General features: G+C 59.1%; 1 protein-coding gene across 1 annotated transcript in view; it reads left to right on the top strand.

Annotated features, from left to right (window-relative positions):
* CRISPLD2 (cysteine rich secretory protein LCCL domain containing 2) overlaps window positions 1–18,716 on the top strand; it is a 59,224-nt gene that overhangs the window by 18,546 nt on the left and 21,962 nt on the right. Inside the window, exons 3-11 of the mRNA XM_042970513.1 lie at window positions 1,165–1,283; window positions 3,898–4,030; window positions 4,369–4,484; window positions 6,023–6,123; window positions 10,183–10,326; window positions 11,834–11,894; window positions 14,525–14,591; window positions 15,029–15,159; window positions 16,893–16,936. Coding sequence (XP_042826447.1) covers window positions 1,165–1,283; window positions 3,898–4,030; window positions 4,369–4,484; window positions 6,023–6,123; window positions 10,183–10,326; window positions 11,834–11,894; window positions 14,525–14,591; window positions 15,029–15,159; window positions 16,893–16,936 — 916 coding nt within the window. The remainder of the gene's footprint in view (window positions 1–1,164; window positions 1,284–3,897; window positions 4,031–4,368; window positions 4,485–6,022; window positions 6,124–10,182; window positions 10,327–11,833; window positions 11,895–14,524; window positions 14,592–15,028; window positions 15,160–16,892; window positions 16,937–18,716) is intronic.

The raw sequence follows: 18,716 nt of genomic DNA on the forward strand, positions 1-18,716 counted from the left end.
TAGAAGATGTTATGGCCCCGGACCAAAGGCACACAGGGTTCACGCTGCTCAGAATAAACAGCGAGCTTCTGAGAAGCTTCTGAGAAACCCCTCAGGGCGGGGTCCGCGCCTGCACAGGCTCTGCCCTGCCCCCCTGGGCTCTGGGAAGGACCTTAGCCAGCCGGCCGCTTCCAGAGAGGTCTCGGTGCGAGCTGCCACCCGTCCCCACTGTGTCCCCCCCCCCCCCCACCCGGCGCATGGTGTCTGTTCCTTCCCGGAGCATTGGGTGGTCCACTGCTTGGAGAAGGAGTCACCACATTGGTTCCGTAGTGTGTTTGGGGGGGGGGTGGTGACCCGTAAATCCAGACATCATGGTACGCTACGCGGGGCGTCTCATGGCGGGAGCGGGGGCTCAGATCTGCTAAGGAAAGGGCATCAGCAGGCAGGTCACCCGCCCGAAGGCAGGCCCGTCCCCTGTTGACTGCGTGTGGCCTCTGCGATGTCAGCTCCCGTCCCCCTTCAGGCCGTGCCTGGGCGTTGGAGAAGGACCCCAGGCAGAAGCGGCACAGCGCTCGGTGGGCACTAAAGGCAGGGCGCTGTCGGCAACAGAGGAGTCTGACGTCTGAATGCCCCTGGCTGTTCGGGACTCTGTGTCACTGAGGCTGGAAAGAGGTGGCAGGGCGGGAGGCCGGGGAGGCGCTCAGCTTGGCGGGGGTTCCGTACCGGGGTCCCGCAGCCTCGCGTTCCCGGCCACGTCCCGGGGCTCTGGCCGACGGTCTTTCAGTGATCACCTACTGTGTGCCAGGGGCTGGGGCTCCGCAGAGAGGGGACAGCCCCTGCCTGCCCCGCAGGCCGCTGTATCTGCCCGATGGCGGGGACGAGGCCAACGGCAGTTGGCAGAGGCCGGGAGGCCGTGCCACGGGCTTGCCCGGCGTCCCCGGCAAGTCCGAGCCCGGGCGGGAGCTGTGAGGACGGCTGGAGGCCCGGCTTCTCTGGGCTCCTGGCTGACCTGCTGCTCTCCCCTTGCCGGCTCAGGAACCGTCCGACGTGTGCACAGAATGCGGTGTCCAAGGGGCTGAGCCCCGGCCCGCGGCTCCACCTGGGGCCCAAGTGGGGGTGTCGCCGCAGGCTCGGTCCTGACACCGTGCCTGACTCTGGCCTCCCCCGTGCCCCCTCCCCCTGCAGACCTGGGACGAGGAGCTGGAGAGGTCGGCCGCGGCGTGGGCTCACGAGTGCATCTGGGAGCACGGGCCCACCGGTCTGCTGGTGTCCCTTGGGCAGAACCTGGCCGTCCACTGGGGCAGGTAAGAGCCGCCGCGGTCCCGCCCTCACTTGTGAACTGGCCGCCACGGTCCATTGTCACGTCCAGCCTGCTCGGCGGTCCAGACGCCGATCGCCGGGCTCGGGCTTTCTGGAGCCGGGCTCTTCTGTTCCGTGTCCTTGAAAGGATTCCTGAGGGAGCCGGCTGGGTGAGCTGGGAACGCGGGGACGTTGCTTGCAGGGACGGGCCAGAGTGTCTTCTCCGCCCTCGGATGTCTGAGTCCTGCTCATTCTCCAGGGCCAGCCAGGCTCCGCCTCGCGAGCGGCTGCCCTCCTCCTCCCCTCCTCGTCCGGGGCAGGCCGGCTCTCACGGCCAAGGCCCCCTTGCCTGGAGGAGGCTCTTGACAGTGGTCTGTTACCTGTCGCCCCTGGCCTCCCCAGGGTCAGCTGGGTGCACGGCCGAGCCCCTGCCCGGCTGACGGCTGGTTTCCTTAGAGGACGGGGCGGGGGTGGGGGGGCGGGGAACGTGTCTTCTGGGCCAGCGCAGACCCGCTGCCCGGCCGGACGATGTCCTCCGGGCCCGGACCCAGAGCCAGCCAGGGGCTCAGGGCCCCCTTGGGCTTTGCCTCTACCGTTGGCAAGTTGGACTGGACTTGAAGCGTCCCCTCGAAGGACGGGTCGGGGTTGGCCCGACTTGCAGCCCGGATGGCTCCCGGCTCTCGCGTTCAGCGTGGCCACGAGCAGTACCCTTCCCTTAGGCCACGTGCTCTCCTGGGACAGAATCGGAGCAGGTGTCACGAGGGGCCCAGACACGTGACTTCACGGAAGCGAATTCACACTTTTTTTTTTTTTTGTCCTTGGGTGAATTCTGGTTTTGATAAAATCTGTCCTCCGATCGCACGAAAAGACAACGTCGACAGGCAGGAAGCCCTTCATCCCGCGGCCCCGGCTCAGCCGCCCGCACTTGACTCTGGCGTAGCATCTGGCTGTGGGCCGGCATATTTTTACACAGTCGAGGCGGTGGCCAGGACAGCCTTTCATCCTTTTTCCTCCCTCCTCAGACGACGTCAGGCAGGTTTTCTCTTCCGTAGCCGTCCCGGCTGTCGTCGCAGAGGCTGCCTTCGGGCCGCCCAGCGGACAGGCCCAAAGTGAGCCCCTCCATCCTGGGACCTAGCCTCTGCCGTAGCTGCATCAGGCCCCCTGGGAGGTGTGACAGTGCAGAGGGCGCAAAGGTCTCGCCCCTCCTGGGTGCGTCGTGCCCACCTGCCTTCCCAAAGAGCCCCTCGTTCTCCGGGACCCCGCGGCAGCCCGGCCGTGGCGCTCCGGGGAAACGGGCGGGCCAGAGTGTCCCTTCGCTCCGTGGCTGTGTGGCCGCGGGCGTCTTTTCCTACGCGGGCCCTCGGGAGAGAGGCCGTTTCCCCGGCCACGTCGCCGACCGCCACCATTCGCTGTGGGTTCTCACAGTGTTCCAAGACCTCCAACTGCCCGCTCACCGCGGCGCTCGTGGACGCGGCCAGACCCCTCTTGCCTTTCTTCTTTATCGAACCCGCTTTGTTTACAGTTGCTGGTGACGGTGACTGGGGATTTACATCCAGTTTATTTTCTCTCCCGGTCAGGAGAAAATGATGCCAACCCAGCGGACGGAGCAGTGGCCAGCAAGGGTGATGACCGGGTGGGGACAGGCGTGCCCTCCGCCCGGGGGCAAGGGAGGGCTCGGCTGATAAAACCCTAAACAGGAAGTTCCCCAAAGGGTCTGCCCACGTGACTGCAGAGCTCTACCTGCCGGTTCCTGCGTCTTGAATTCCTCTTCTGCCTCGTATCTGAGTCCTGGGGTCCCCGGCAGGAGTGCGGCCAGCCGTGACCGCGTGGAAACGAGAGCCTCCGGGCTCTTGTTTGGGGGTGTCAGGGACCCGCGCCCCCCCCCCGGAGCCAGCCATCTCCCGGCTTTCAGACCTTCCCCGCCGCTGCGGAGGTCCTATCTGGGCCTTACCCGTACAGTTACCCACTGTTGTTCTCTGCCCTGACCTTAAACGGACTCGGCGCCTGAAATCAACTTGTGTTGTTGCTTTACTTTTTTAATTTTTATTTTTTAAGTTTATTTATTTTTGACAAAGACAGAGTGCGAGCATGTGCGGGGGAGGGGCAGAGAACGAGGGAGACACAGAACGGGAAGCAGGCTCCAGGCTCCGAGCCGTCAGCCCCAGAGCCCGACGCGGGGCCCGAACTCACGAACTGTGAGATCATGACCCCGGGCCGAAGTCGGAGGCTTAACCGGCTGAGCCACCCCGGCGCCCCGTCAACCTGTGTTTTAAGCGGCATCTGGGACATGTGGGGCTCGGGGGCCACGTATATTTTCCCAAATGGTACACTTGATTGTAACGTAAAGAATGGCTCGCTGGGGGCCGGGCGGACGTTTCCTGCACACATAGGTGGCATGTGGGCCCCCCAGGGACTCTCCTGGCGCCCAGGGGGACCCCGGGGGTACCCTTGCGAGGGCAGCCCTTGCACGTTGGGGTTCTCGGCAGTGATACAGGCGCCGGGTGGGATCTGCGACCCTTTGCCCGGAGCCTCCCCTCCTCCCGCCTGCCCGTGCGTGGTGGCGCTCTGTCTGCTGGGGGCACGGGGGCCGGGATGTGACAGGCTGGTCTGCCCCCGCAGGTACCGTTCTCCCGGCTTCCACGTGCAGTCCTGGTACGACGAGGTGAAGCACTACACGTACCCCTACCCCCACGAGTGCGACCCCTGGTGCCCGGAGAGGTGCTCCGGGCCCATGTGTACCCACTACACGCAGGTAACGCTCCAGGCGCCGGCTGCCCCCTCAGCCCGGCGCCCCCCCGAACCCCTTCACTCACCTGGCCGCGCAGGACGGCCACCCAGCCGGGAGACTCTGCGCTGTCGTTGCCGCAACTGTTTTCTCTGACGTGGCGTTAACTCCAGGTGTCGCCGGCGGGCCGGGCTGGTGTTTGTGACCCGAGTACAGAAGCTGAGGGATCTTCAGGGGGTTGGGGGAAGAAAAATCTGGTCCTTCCCCACTCCACATCATACCCCTTTAGCACCAGCAGCCTGTAGATCGAGGTCACGTCGTGTTGGCTCGTCCTTAACTCTGACACACGGCTGTCCTCTTTTCAGATAGTCTGGGCCGCCACCAACAAGGTCGGCTGTGCTGTGAACACCTGCCAGAGGATGAACGTGTGGGGAGACGTTTGGGAGAACGCGGTCTACCTCGTGTGCAATTACTCTCCAAAGTAAGAACGCGTGACGTGGCTGGAAGGGCCATGGAGGACCCAGCTAAAATCGGCTTGAGTGGTGAAGTCTCTTCACGAGTTCACATAACGACACACCTAGCGATCGGTGCATCCGGTGTAGCTGAAAAGCGCCGCAGTATCGGCGAAGACTCAAGCTCTTTCTGTCTCCCGGCTGTGCTGTCCTAGCCTCTTGGTTCCAAGATGGCTGCAGAGCACCAGCCATCACATCCCCCCAAACTAAAGGGAAGAGAATGGTAGAAAAGGGCTTTCTCTTAGGCGTTCCTCACCCCCGGCCCACTTTCTCACGTCATTGGCCAGAACCGGGCCACTCACAGACGAGGGGGGCGCAAGATTTCCCCAGTTGGCTTTAACCAGTGAAATTGCCCTAACTGGCTTGGCCGGTCATCTGGGACCGTCCGAGCAAATCGGAAGTGGGAATAGCTGTTGACCGGCCAACCAGTGGGGTGTGCCACGGCAATACTCTGGTTTTTTTCTTCTCTAAAAATACGCAGCGGACAGCATTCTAGCAAACGAAGTCACGCTAGACCTGGTTTTCGCATTTTTACGCTTCCCCTGCTGGGAAGGAACGCATGGCACCTCTGTGCGGCAGCCCCCTTCTTCCTCACGCCATGCTGATACCGTCGGCGTGCCACTGGTCCCTTCACTCATTCACCCCCTTTGCCCCTCACATACGTGCCGAATCTCAGAGCACGACCTTCCCAGCGGAGAGCCCGCGGTTTGCACGCTGGCCACGGGGCTGGCCGCCACCCTCGCACCGAGCCGCGCACACGGTGTGCCCTTGGCGCGTGCTTGCCCCGTGACCGAATGCAATACAAATGACCTCACTTATTTGGTTTGGGCCGGGAGTGGCCGCGAGGAGGCGGCATGGGGCGGGGGGCGGGGGGCAGCATCGCGAAGGTCGGGAAGAAAATAGCCACTCTGGGTGAAAGCATCTGGCACGCCCGTGCCGGCCGCGTCTCAGCAGCCCGCAGGCATGAGGGCCGGCCGATTAGGTCATCGCTGGGGGGAGGCGCAGGCCTGACAAAGACCAGTGATGGGCCCACGATGGTGGGACCCCCCCCCCCCCCACCGCCAACCCCGGCCCGGTGGCAGGTGGCGGGTGAGGGATAATTCCATTTGGCTGTTGGTGTAAAAAAAAAATCCGCCAGAAGATCTTAGCAGGGAAAAGTGCTGCCTGTTTTTGGTTCCGGCTGGGTTTTTTTCTGTTGTTTTTTCCCCAAAAGGAAAAACGTCTGTATGGTACACGCTAGTCTTTTTTTTTTTTTTTTTAATAATTGAGAGACCTTTATTTTTAATATTCCGTGTTCATGATCTGTCACATGTGTCACATGATCTGACACACTGACGTGACAGAACACGACTGGGATTCTTCTAGAATTTTCTAGACTCTTTGCAGCTGCCCAGAAGCCTACGCCCTCCTTCCTCCCCCGGACAGCCTGGGGGAGGGGAGAGGGGGGCGCCCCAGGCCCTGGGGTGGCGGGCCCCCCCCCCCGATGGTGTTTCTGGTCTGTCCGCAGGGGGAACTGGATTGGAGAAGCCCCCTACAAAACCGGCCGGCCCTGCTCTGAGTGCCCGCCCAGCTACGGAGGCGGCTGCAGGAACAACTTGTGTTACCGAGGTAGGTCGTGACCCCCGGGAGCGCCTTTCTGCTCCCATCCGGGATACGACATGCGGACCTGGCCGGACGGAGGTCCAGCGGGGTCATTGCCACGAGCAGTGGTGTGTGTGTGTGTGTGTGTGTGTGTGTGTGTGTGTGTGTGTGTGTGTCTTCCCAGGGGAATAGCTGATGCCACGGGGCTTACAGCGGGGGCATTGGCTGTCATCCGGCGGGGCCGGGGATGACAGCCTCCTGAGCAGGTGGCCCCTGAGGAGGGAGATGCAGCCTCGGGGCGAGAACAGGAAGCAGAGAACACACTTGTGCCTGGAGCTGTAAGGACCGTGTGGTCATGAGCCCGGGAGAGAGAAAGGCTGCGAACTGCGGTTTTTCCCGCTGGCCCGTCCCTCTTCTCTGTCTTCGGGGCTCCACACCCTTGTCTTTAGGGAAACCCCCCTGGGTGTCCCCGTTCAGAGTCCTGCACTCACGAGCCCCGCACACCGGCTTTGAGAATAGCCCGCCCGCCGCATTCTAGCAGTGGGACCCTGGGCAGGCTGCCTCCCCTCCCTGAGCCTCAGTCTCCCTGCCTGAAAGCGGGGGTCACGGCGGTACGAGAAAGCGGGCGGGGGCTGGCACTCGGGCCCGTCCGGCCTTCCCCGTGTCCCTGGCAGGCAGGGCCTGTGGCCGCACTCCAGTCACCCCAGCAGGGGTGAGTCCCCCGTCGGATCCCGAGGGCTGATTTGGGGAGCGTGAGGGAGGGACGCTCTTGGCCTCTTGGCTCTCCCGCTGTTCTTTGCGGAAACCTGATCTCATCACAGGGCTCTTCTCAGAGCACGTCCGAGAGGGGTGCCAGGGGCCCAAGCCACAGCCGCCTGGGCTGGGGCGGGGGGGGGGGGGCATCTGTGCTGTCACTGGCGGTGCGTGCTCTGGCGTACCGCTGGCTTTCTTTCTTTATGCCTCAGTTTCCCCAGCTGTAACAGCGACAGACTCCTTCTGTGGCGGTTTGCCGGGAGGAAGCAGAGAGAGGGACAGGAGCTCCTTCCCGCCAGCCGCCGACACATGATGCTCGGCGAACGGGCCCTTTACCCCTCGGAGAAGTAGTGGGCAGGTGTGGTGGCACTCCCTACCTTGCGTGGGGTCCGACCTGGCACATACCTTCTCCTTCCTGGAGACACAGCTCTGGCGTCCCACCTCCTCCAGGGAGGCTTCCCTGATTGACACAGGCAGTGCACCTGCTTCTCCAGTCTTACTGTACGGGGACCCCTCGTGAACCCTGGTCACCTGTTGTTACAGCTGCTCGTTCACCCTGGGGCCTCCAGGGTCCTGTAGCAGATGTGTTCTGAACACATATGTCCCCGGTACCCCCAGAGGGTCATTTTCAAAGAGCAAACGCACACAAAGGCACCTTAGATGCTCGGTTACCCACCCAATGAAGCCTTTGTACTCGTTTCTTTATTTTTGGTGGAAGACGCCCAACTTCCCTTGGCAGGACTCGCCGTTTCCACAGCCAACCACGCAGAAAGTCTCCTCTAAAGCAGCTTATCTGCGTAAGCTACTTAATAAGCGTTTATTGAGGGTGCCTGGCAAGGCCTTGACCTATAATGGCAGATGGAGCGGGGATAAAGATAGACTGTGAGAGAAGTTTCCGCCCCTCCAGCCCGAAACCGGGACCCTGAGTGGCGACCAAGGACATGGGCTTCACGGAAGGACAGTGTGACCCTCAGCTGTGTGAGCTTGGGCGGGTAGCTTAGCCTCTCTGAGCCTCGGTTTTCCTGTCTGTGAAATGGGGCTGATCATGCCTCCTCGGGAGACGGGACCGCACACCGAGGAAGGGCCGAGCCGGCGGGCGGTCACATGGTTTGTGTTCAGAAGACGTTAGCCGTGAGCTCTGTCCCTACCTACAGAGGAAGCCGCGGGAGGACGTAGACCCAGCCGTGCGCCCTGAACCCCCAGGGCTGGACAGCGTGCACCGTAACCTTGCAGTGAACTTGGGCACGGAATTTCCCCAGTCCTGTGCTGCTGTACGCGGGGCACCTTAATTAGGATGTGCTCAAATACAGCCTCTCCTCTTTTCATGTGTGCGTCTGAGGGCAAGGACTGTCTGCCCATTTGCTTAAATAGTGAGGCCTCAAATGCTTCGGATGCTCTAGCAAACTATATTCGGCTGAATAAAGCCACGATTATGAGGTATAAAAATCCTACAGGCCAGTGGAAGAAACCCCGGCTCATTCCCGAGATAGCTCTGGCTTTCGGTTGAAGGGCCAACCTGAATAGCGACATTGACGGGAACTGCGGCCAGACGCAGAGGCAAACCCGGGGTCTTTGTAAAAAGCCGTCATAGCTTTTGGCTACAAGTGGCGAATTCCAGAATTCCCATCTTGAATGTCTCTGAACTCAGCCGGGACTTACTTACTTTCTTTCTTTCTTTCTTTCTTTCTTTCTTTCTTTCTTTCTTTCTTTCTTTCTTTCTTTCTTTTTTTTTTTTTCCTCTTTTTCCCCCCAAGAACGCAAGGACACACTTCTTCTAAGACTTAGCTCATCCTTCATTCAGCAGATTTTTTGGGGCAAAATTGTGCCAAGAGCCGGATGTCCGTTGTGGGGTGGGGGCGGAAACAGGCTGGCTCGCTCCTGGCCCCAGGGAGTTTCCAGGTGGTGGTGACATCGCACCCGTGAACAGAGCTCTGATTAGGATAGCACCCCGGCTCTGGACCTAAATCCGCACCCCCCCCCCCGCCTTAAATCCCACCCGCTCTCCTCGCCTGAGGGACCGGCCAGGGAGACAGGTGCAGAGCACCCCAGCCTTGAAAAGCAGGGGACACTTTGCCCCTCGTTTGCATGCTTGTTTTGCTTAGCTCCGAGACACTTGGTTCCCCCTTTGGAGAAGCGAGGTCGCTGTTCCTCAGGAATGAGGCGAGGGGGTTCGTGAGCGCTCGCCAGGACTTGAATTTCAATCCGGTGCCACAGAGAGGCCGGGGAGGCCCCGAATGTCATCGTCACTGGGCGGCGGGGGGTGGGGGGTGGCTCTAAGGCAGCAGTTTCCAGCTCCGGTCCACGGACGCCCCTGGGGGACGGGTGTGCACGCTGTGAAGGTGGGAGGGCTTCCCCGGCAAAGGCACGCACGCATCAGTCGGCCCTTGACCCGGCCGCTCGAGGAAATAAAACTGGCAAGACTTTTCCGCGCCTCGGCTGGAGTTCACCGTCTGGGACCGTGGCACCGTGGCGGCCTGAGGGTGGCTCTGAGGAGTGGCTCGCAGTTGTCTTTCAGGATGCAACCTCGGAGGTGCACCTGATACTTTGGAGAAATGGAATTTGTGTGGCCAGTGAGCGTGTTTGAAAACTCGGGGGTCGTGGTCGAGGTTGGAGAAGCGACGGCAGCGGGGTGACGTAGTAACTCTGCGTTTAACCCGGAGTTGGGCTAACTCAACCCAGCTTCGGCTTTGAATGTGAAAAAGCTGGCCGTGAGCGCCGGGCAGGGAAGCTTCGGTGCCCGAAAGCCCGAAAGCCGCGGTTGAGCAGGGACTCACAGGCGAGCGGAAGGGAGCAGATCCTGCCGGCGGCCGGGCACAGCGCGGTCCGAGGACAGCGACGCGGGGCCCCGTGCGCCACAGTGGAAGGCCCCTCCCCCAGGGAGAGCCCCGGGGGCCACAGGGAGCTCAGGGGAGACCGTGCCAGCTTGGGCTCGGACGGGGAGGCGGCCCCCCGAAAGCCGCGCCCTCGGGCAGGTGGTGGCGAGCGGGAGGAGGTAGGACAAGGAGCCAGTGTGACCAACGGGTGCGGGCACTGGGGTTCGCACCTCTGGTCGGGGCTGCCCCCGGGTCCAAAGCAAACACGGCGAGCAGAGCGCCGGCCGCCTCGCCTGGGCGGGTGGGATGCCCCCTGGCCGGCTCGGTGCTGCCGTGGAACGTTCTCTCTGCTGCTGAAGTGAGTCTTTGTGAAAGCGAACCGCAAGCTGGTTCGGTTTCCCGGTTGCCGTTTCCGTGCGCGCCCCCCCCGCCCCCGCCACCCCCGCCCCCGCCACCCCGCAAAGTGCATTTTTGTGGCATCCTCTGTGTTGTCTGTTTCGCCCCCGCCCCCGCCGTGAAGAAGAGACTTTCGTCCCCAAACCCGAAACGGACGAGATGAACGAGGTGGAGGTGGCTCCCGTCCCGGAAGAGAAGCACGTCTGGGTCCAGCCGAGGGTGACCAGACCCACGAAGCCCAAGAAAGCGGCCGCGGTGAACTACATGAGTGAGTGGGGGCCGCCTCTGCGGGGGGGGGGGGGGGGGGGGGGGCGCCGCGGGGCGGGGAGGGCTCCGAGCAGGCAGACAGTGGGGACACAGGGCGGGTCTGGGTGCAAACGCGCCGCCCCGAGGCGTTTTCCAAAAAGGATACTTTTAAGTCATTTCCAAAGCAAGCGTTATGGGAACAGCGCTTGGGGGGCCTTTCCCGCCAGGCAGGTATTTCGAGGTCAGGCCTTGCCCTTTCAGCGGGGGGCCTGGGCTGAAACTGGGTCCCCCTGGAGGTGCCGGCAGGGCGGGCATCCGGGCCCGGCTCTGGTGGCTCGGACCCTCGCTGGCCCCTCCGAGACTTGGTTTGCTCATCCATAAAAGGGGACAGTAAGGCCCATGTGGGGTTGCTTTGAGCATCCTTTGCAGTAATGGGGGCCACCCAGTGTCAGCTCTGAGGTCATCACCGCAGTGCCACCCGCGCTCCCCCCCAAGGCTCCTGGAAGTCCCCAAATGCAGGGTATTGTCAGGCTTTCCCCTCTCCTGCCCCTCGATGCACTCACCTCTCAGGTCTGCCCCCTCTCTGCCCTCACCGGCCCTGGCTGGAGCTCAGTGCTCCATTTCCCCAAGGTAGCGCCTTTCCTGAAGGTTCGGGGCTCCGGAGGGGTGTTTTCTCATGAGCACAACACAGGCCTTGGCCGTCCACTCATGGTTCTCTGCTTCCCCCTAAGCCGGTTCCATTAAGAAAATAATTTAACATTACAAAATAAATGTCTTTTTTTCTTTTAAATAAGAGAGACAAATCAACAAACAAGATTTTTTTAAATGTTTATCCACTTTTGAGAGAGAGAGAGAGAGAGAGAGAGAGAGAGAGACCAGGAGAGGGGCAGAAAGAAAGGGAGAGACAGAGAATCCCAAGCAGGCTCCACGCTGCCAGCGCAGGGCCTGACGTGGGGCTCAAAACTCACAAACCGTGAGATCGTGACCTGAGCCGAAATCAAGAGTCAGATGCTTAACCGACTGAGCCACCCGGGCACCCAAATAATAAGTCTTTTTGACAAACTCTGACCCCACGCCAGGATTCTGACGTGTCCCTGTAAGACAGACAAGAAAGTAATGCTCAACAGAAGTTGTCTTGGCTGGAGAAGGCCTGTAAGTCCCACCCTCCAGAACCTTCTGGGGCTTCAGGGCGCTTGGTGCGTATCAGGCCCCCCCTCCAAAGCCACATGCACGTTCTCAGTTAACGCTGACAGAAACAGCACCCAAGGTCCTATCCCCACTATCCGTATGCGGACACACCCTCACGGAGGGGAAGGAACATATCCAAGGTCACACTGCTTCTCTAAAGGGGCAGGTCGAGAATTCGAACCTCACAGCTGAAGCATTCAGCCAGTGGGCACTGCTCCTGCTCAGGTTGTGGCACGGATTCCAGAATGTTCCAGAAAGTTCTTCGGAGTGGGGGGTGGTGTCTGTTAACTCAGACCCATCCCCCTGCTTCTGTGACGTGTATTTCCGCACTTCTCTCCTAGCCCAAGTTGTCAGCTGTGACACCAAGATGAAGGACAAGTGCAAAGGGTCCACGTGCAACAGGTAAGGCCCCGCTGCACCGCTCTCCGGCCGACGCCTGCACCCCCTTCGAAGCGTGTGCCGCGGTCACGGGCCACGTCGTGATCAGTGCGCTGCCGGCCAGCCGGGCCGAGCTGGGTAGAGACTCGGGGGAAAATGCCCTCCTCTACTCTCAGCACAACGCTTGTGCCGGGTCGAGCGGGATGCTAGGCAGGCTCGTTCCCCGTCATAGGCTAGACCGGCCGTGGTGTCTCAGAGCTCCCTCCGACTGCCACCGTTTAGTGCCTGGACCCGAGCTTCTCGGCCTCGGCACTCCTGACGTTTAGGCCCAGATCATTTTCTGGGGCGGGGCTGTTCTGTGCACTGGAGGGCGTCGAGCAGCATCCTGGCCTCACCCCCCTGGATGCCAGGAGCACCCCCACCCCCAACTGGGATGCCTAAAAATGGCCCCAGAAACTGCCCCACGTTCCCTGAGGGCTAAAATCAGTTGATAGCCTTTGACCAAGGAGCTGGCCCAGGCTCCCACCGGGTGTCCTCCCACCTGGACGAATATTCCAGTGAAGTGTTTCACGTCTCGTGGGGAGGACGGGCCCGAGTGACGGATGCTCTGGGTCCTTGGTCCAAAGCGAATCCCCAGGCTGTAGATGTGCCAGGAGCAGAGCTCGTGCATGGCCGGGGCTCCATTCCACCTGCTGCGCGAAGGGGGTCTGGGGTGGCCCGGGTCCCGCGCAGAGCAGGGGAGGGCGGGGGCCGTGGGAGGACACGCGTGAGCCGACGCTGTTGGCCGCGGGCAGATCCAGCTGCACGGCTGTGAAACCCGAGTCCGTGGTGGAGCCCCCCCGCCTCGTCCCCCTGTGGCTCCCGGCGACCGTTCCTCTGAACGCGAATCGTGCTGTTTAGTGCACACACCAGAAGGAGAAGGTAGCAGATCCTGCTTCGTACCCTGGCGACTCGGAATTTGGTGTGCCAGGAGGACGCTTTGCTCGGACTTTGGCAGGAGCGTTAGGAAGTGGCCGCGGGGCATCCCAGGGCGAGGTGGCTCGAGGGCCAGCGGGTGCCGAAGACGTCAAAGCAGTCGGGTTGTCGGCAGATGAGCAAATGCGGCAACCACGGGTGCCGGAATGACCCGGGCATGGCGTGAGGGCACGTTTGCGTGGCCCTGGGGCCCAGCAGTCCCTTCGCGGTGGTGTGCTTTTCTGTACCGCGAGCTCGTGAGGAGAACATCACACCAGAGTCGTCAGTGGGAAAAAAATGACGAGGCTGGAGAACATCCGTCAGATAGCCTCGAGAACGTTCCAGAGTCGGGGGTCGATGGGACCCTCTGCAAGCAGGGAGAAGGCAGGGGTCCGGCCACACGAAGGCCACTAGAGGCCTCTGATCAGGAACTACGACTCCCCCCGCCTGCAAACACAAGAGCCTCCACGGTTCGCCTCCTGGAAGTCAGCCCATCCCCTGGCTCATCAGTTTTCTGTCCACGGTGCTTTTACAATCATAGTATTGACCGGGCCTCCCCCCGCCTCCCCCGACTTTAAAAAGCATTCACGTGTATCGTCAGTAATTCAGGAAAACACCACCAGCACCAGAGTTTAGAGAAAAAACTAAAGATTCCCCGCCTTTCCGCGATATCCGTACAGATTTGATGTAGCTTCCCTTCCGGTCTTTTTTCTGGGCACCGGGGAGGCTCCCACAGCTAACGCCCCTCATGTGCTACTGTTTTCATTTAAGATTTTCCGAAGTCACATGTTTTCCAAAACCCTCATTTCTCGCGGATGCATCATACCCTAACGTACGACCGCACAAAAATGTGTTAGGCCGTCCCTCCGACGGTGCCGGCTTCTTCCTGGTCTTTCAACGATTCCAGACCTTTGGTGCAGTACGGGGACCTGACTTTCCGACTTCTGGCCTGGGCTATGCACTTACGAGGAAAACTTAAGAATTGAAGGACAGGCATTTTTAAGGCTTTCTGGAAAGGTGCATTTTCCTGGGCAAGAACACCATCGTTGAATTTTATCCTATCTAAAAATAAAAAAAAAAAAAAAAAAAAAAAAAACCCTTGGAATCTGACACCTAGAAAGAGGCTTGTCCTTTCCATTTGCACCTTCTGTGATGACTGATGTTTGAGGATTTTGGTTTTGGTGCCTTTGAAACCACTTGGTGGTGAATTGTCTATCGGTTGGTGTCTCTGCCTTTGACATGAATCTTTTTATTATTATTTTTTAATGTTTATTTTTGAGAGAGAGAGAGACAGAGTGTGAGCGGGGCAGGGGCAGAGAGAGAGGGAGACACAGACTCAGAAGCAGGCTCCAGGCTCCGAGCCGTCGGCACAGAGCCCGACGCGGGGCTCGAACCCACGAACTGCGAGATCGTGACCTGAGCTGAAGTCGGACGCCTCATCGACGGAGCCACCCAGGCGCCCCCTCCCTATAGCATGAACGTTAAACACATGAAAACGAGGTCAAATTGAATCCACGATGGTGTTCCCGTGACTATGAACTTCACCTGGGCTGCCGTGACTCCCTTGAAAACATTCGGAGCCTGCTTCTCTCTGGTGTCCGTAATAGAACTTCCGGAGGAGAAGAACCCCGATGAATTCCCGGTGGGATCTCATCCGCACGCGTTCACCTGTGGGAATCATTTGCTTTCTTCTCCATCAGGTACCAGTGCCCAGCGGGCTGCCTGGGCAGCAAGGCGCAGGTGTTTGGAACTCTCTTTTACGAAAGCGTAAGTGGCCCGGGTGGGCTCCCAGCGCGTTTGGAACGGAGGTTGCGGGTTTGGGCCCGAGGAGACTTTTTTCCTTCCACCCCCTCCGTCCCAGAGCTGATGTGCGTCTGTCTCCGGGCTCACAGACTAGTAAAGCCACTTTTGGGACCCGGGGTGGACCCTCGTGAAGGTCGGTCTCCATGTTAGACCGAGCGTTAATATGCCTCACTGCGTGGGGGAGAAAGGGCCGTTTGTCCCCGTTCTCAGTTCGTAAAGCACCTCGGATGGGTTTTCTCAGATAAGCAACCCCAGGAGCAAAGACGGGTTCTGGGGAAAGGCGGGAGTTAGGCCCGACGTTTTGGCTTTTTGTGGCTTGGGGACAAAACCTTGGGCATCTCTAAAGCAGACTGGACAAAGGTGAATTCAGACGAACTTACCGTCTCCCTCCCCGCCCCCAGTCGTCCAGCATATGCCGGGCCGCCATTCACTACGGGATCCTGGACGCCAAAGGTGGCCTGGTGGACGTCACCAGGAACGGGAAGGTCCCCTTCTTCGTCAGGTCTGAGAGAAACGGCGTGGAGTCTTTGAGGTAACTGTCCCGTGCTCAGGATTCCTTAACGCTTTTCTTTCTTTTTCTTTTTTTTTTTTTCCTGGTTATGAAAGTATTGTCGAAATTTTGAAAAGTACCGAACGATATGAAGACGCAGGGAAACAGACTGTCACGGTGAACTCGAACTTGAACGCCGTAGCTCAGACATCACCCCGTAGGCGGTTCACCACCTCTCACCCGCGTGGGTTTTTCTGGGCGTGTGTTTAAGTGTTTAATTCGGCTGAGTTTCAACTCCTGCTTTTCCTCCCATCCTTGGGTTTAGAGGCTGACTCTTGACAGACCTGGTGCCCCCGCCCCTGCTCTGTGACCTTGGGCGGGTGTCTTCATCCCTTCTGGGTGACAGCGTCTCGCTGGGGAAACAGGGCCACGGTAGGACCCGGCTGGTCCACACGGGTGCAGGCAGCCAGTTTTTTAAACGATGCAGCTCTCCCACGGTCGCTAGGAAAGATCTGTCGCCCCTGGAAAGGCCCCTCGCGCCCGGGAGTCCCCTCCCCCCATCCAGGACACCTAGAGCCTGGCCCAGCAGGGACACCGGGGCCCCTGCCCCAGCTCCCTGCGTCCCTGGGCCACGGTGCCTCGCATCAAGAGAGCCTCCCTGCGTCAGGGCCCGTCCCGCCTCTGCAGCCAGGGTCACAGCGGCCAAAGCGCCTGTGTGTGTTCCAGGGGGTTCCACGCAGAACATTTCAAAAACCGCATGAGTCATTCCCCTTTGAAAGGTCTGGTTCTTCAAGAGGGCTCGCAAGTTTCCCTCTTCGCCTTAGCTGGGGTCTCAGGGGCCACGTCACCACGAGAGTGAGGGTGTCTAAACAGAAGCAGAGAATGCGTTCGCGGAGGCCCGGTGACCTAACGCCGGCCTCCGCGCCAGGCTCAGCGGGGGCACCGAGGGCGCCTTGGGCCGGCCGGGTCCGGGCCCCGCGTGGCCAGCACAGCTTGTCCCGGAGCCGCGTCGGGGCCCTCCCGGCGGCCAGCTTTGCGTCTGGAGGGCAGTTCTTTGCCAACCTCGACACAAAACGAACGGAAGCTTTATTTTCTCCAACCTCTAACTGAAATACAGTTATTTCCTGCTGGCGGAGTGTTGGTCCCAAACGGGAGTAGGGGTGAGGCGTCTGCAAACGTCTGCCGTCACGACCCCGAAAAGACAGTGGTTGGAAGACAGTTTCTGCTTCGAGTGCATTCGCAAGGAAGCGCAGCTCTTACCCAAAGGCAGATTCCTTTTTTTCCCCATGTTTATTCATTTTTGAGGGAGAGCGTGAGCAGGGGAGGGGCAGAGAGAGAGAATGGGGGACAGAGGATCCCACGCGGGCTTCCCGCTAACAGCAAGCGGGCCAGATGCAGGGGTTGAACCCACAGACCCCGAGATCATGACCTGAACTGAAGTCGAGGCTCAGCCGACCGAGCCACCCAGGGGCCCCACACATTCCTTTTGATGCTTTGGCAGTGATCCCCCCCAGCAACTGATTTCCCGTTAACCTTTTAAGTTTACGGTCTGCATTTTAAAGTCACCATTCTGAGCAGGACACCAGCCTGCCAGAGGGGCTCTTGGCACAAAGTAGGTTGACAAACCCCCCTCGAGAATGTTCTAAGGGCTTTCCAGCTGATGGGAAACGAGTAGGGAAACACAGAGTTGAGTCCAAAATAAGACAAACGTGGGAGCAACCCTGCACGTTTACAAACAATTCTGTTTGCATTGAACCTCCTGTTTTCTTCTCCAGCAAGTACAAACCTTCCAGCTCGTTCATGGTGTCCAAAGTAAAAGGTAAGCTGGCCGGTCTTTTTTATTTTAGTTTACTTTTAATGTTTATTTTGAGAAAGAGGGAGTGTATGAGGGGGGAAGGGTGGAAAGAGAGAGGGAGACCCGCAATCCGAAGCGGGCTCCAGGCTCCGAGCGGTGAGCGCAGAGCCCGACGCGGGGCTCGAACCCACGAACCGTGAGATCGTGACCTGAGCCGAAGTCGGACGCTCAACCGACTGAGCCACCCAGGCGCCCCCTGGCCAGTCTTTTTTTTTTTTTTTTTTTTTTTATGTGACCGTAATACGCAGGTGATCTTGGGTTTCCCTGGAGATGTCATTCTCCTGAGCTGTTGACTTAATGTGAATTCTGCCTCTGAACGCTGCGGTCCTCAGCATCATAAAGGGTTATTAAAGAGGTTCCTGACAATGCTGATTCTTTAACTAGTTTCTAAACGTATCTGCACCTGGCATCGGCCCTAAATCGCTAAACGGGTGACACAGGCCCGGGGGTTCCCAGCTGAATGTCACAGAAGTCCTAATGCCTGGGTCTGGAGCAGCCAATAGGTCGTAGAAGGAGAGTCTGTTTCTGTTGGTTGGTGATGGTGGGTGGAGTATTGAGTAGGATTCTGCAGCCTTGTTCTGGGCTCCTCAGAAAACAGGCCTCAATAGATTAGTAATGTCTGCCCTGAACGACAGAAGGGAAACTTGACGAAGCACGCGGCCCGTCCGCGCCCTCCCTGGCCTCGCTGTCTAATCCCGTCTACGGCGCGTTCACTTGGCGGGGGAGGGCGTACCCCTGGGGGGCGTCCTGCGGGCACAAGCGGAGCCGTGGGTTCTGGTTGTGCAGAAAGAGCGCTTGACTGGGACCGTCTCAGGGGAGGCGAGATGTAGGGGCGCCCCGCCCGGCACCTTCCTCGGGAAGCTGGCCCGACAACCCCTTCCTTTGGGAAAGCAGTTCTTGGCTTGTCACGGGCCCTGGATGCAAGAATATCTCATTAGATGTCTTTATAAGAACACATAGCGGCTTTTCTCCTTATTACAAAACAATGCCTATTCATTCCAGATAATTTAAAAATACAAAGGCGATTAAAAAAAAAAAAAAGGATTTGACCAGACTCCACCACTTACAGATAATATTGTGAACGTTTTGGTGGATACTTCTGAAGGTGTTTTCCCTCCGATTACGAGTATATGCCCTGGTAATACATTGATACACTTTCAAAAATTGAAACAGAATTACATGTTTGGTAACCTGATTTTTCTCTTCAAATAATACTGTATCAGGAAGATACTTCTGTGCCTTTAAGTGGTGTTCTAAACCCAATTAAAAAAAATATTTTAATTATTTTTTTAATGCTTTTATTTATTTTTGAGACAGAGAGAGACAGAGCATGAGCAGGGGAGGGGCAGAGAGAGAGAGGGACACACAGAATCCAAAGCAGGCTCCAAACTATGAGTTGTTGGCACAGAGCCCGATGCGGGGCTCGAACTCGCAGACCGCGAGATCATGACCTGAGCCGAAGTCGGACGCTTAACCGACTGAGCCACGCAGGCGCCCCATGAACCCAGTGTTAATGACCTCATCTGCCTGCCATGATACTGTGGCCCCTGGTGTAGTGAACCAGTCCCCTTTGTTGGATTGCTACATCGATCCCCGACCCACCCAAACGATAGGCTGGACCACGGGTTGGCGACCTACCACCCTCAGGGGCGAATCCTGCCTGCACTCTGTCTTTGTAAATAAAGTTTTATTGGCACACAGCCACGCCCATTCGTTTACACGTCCTCTTGTCGCTGGTTTCTGC

Source organism: Panthera tigris, chromosome E2 (assembly GCF_018350195.1).
Source record: "Panthera tigris isolate Pti1 chromosome E2, P.tigris_Pti1_mat1.1, whole genome shotgun sequence".
In the NCBI taxonomy this organism is placed as follows: domain Eukaryota; kingdom Metazoa; phylum Chordata; class Mammalia; order Carnivora; family Felidae; genus Panthera; species Panthera tigris.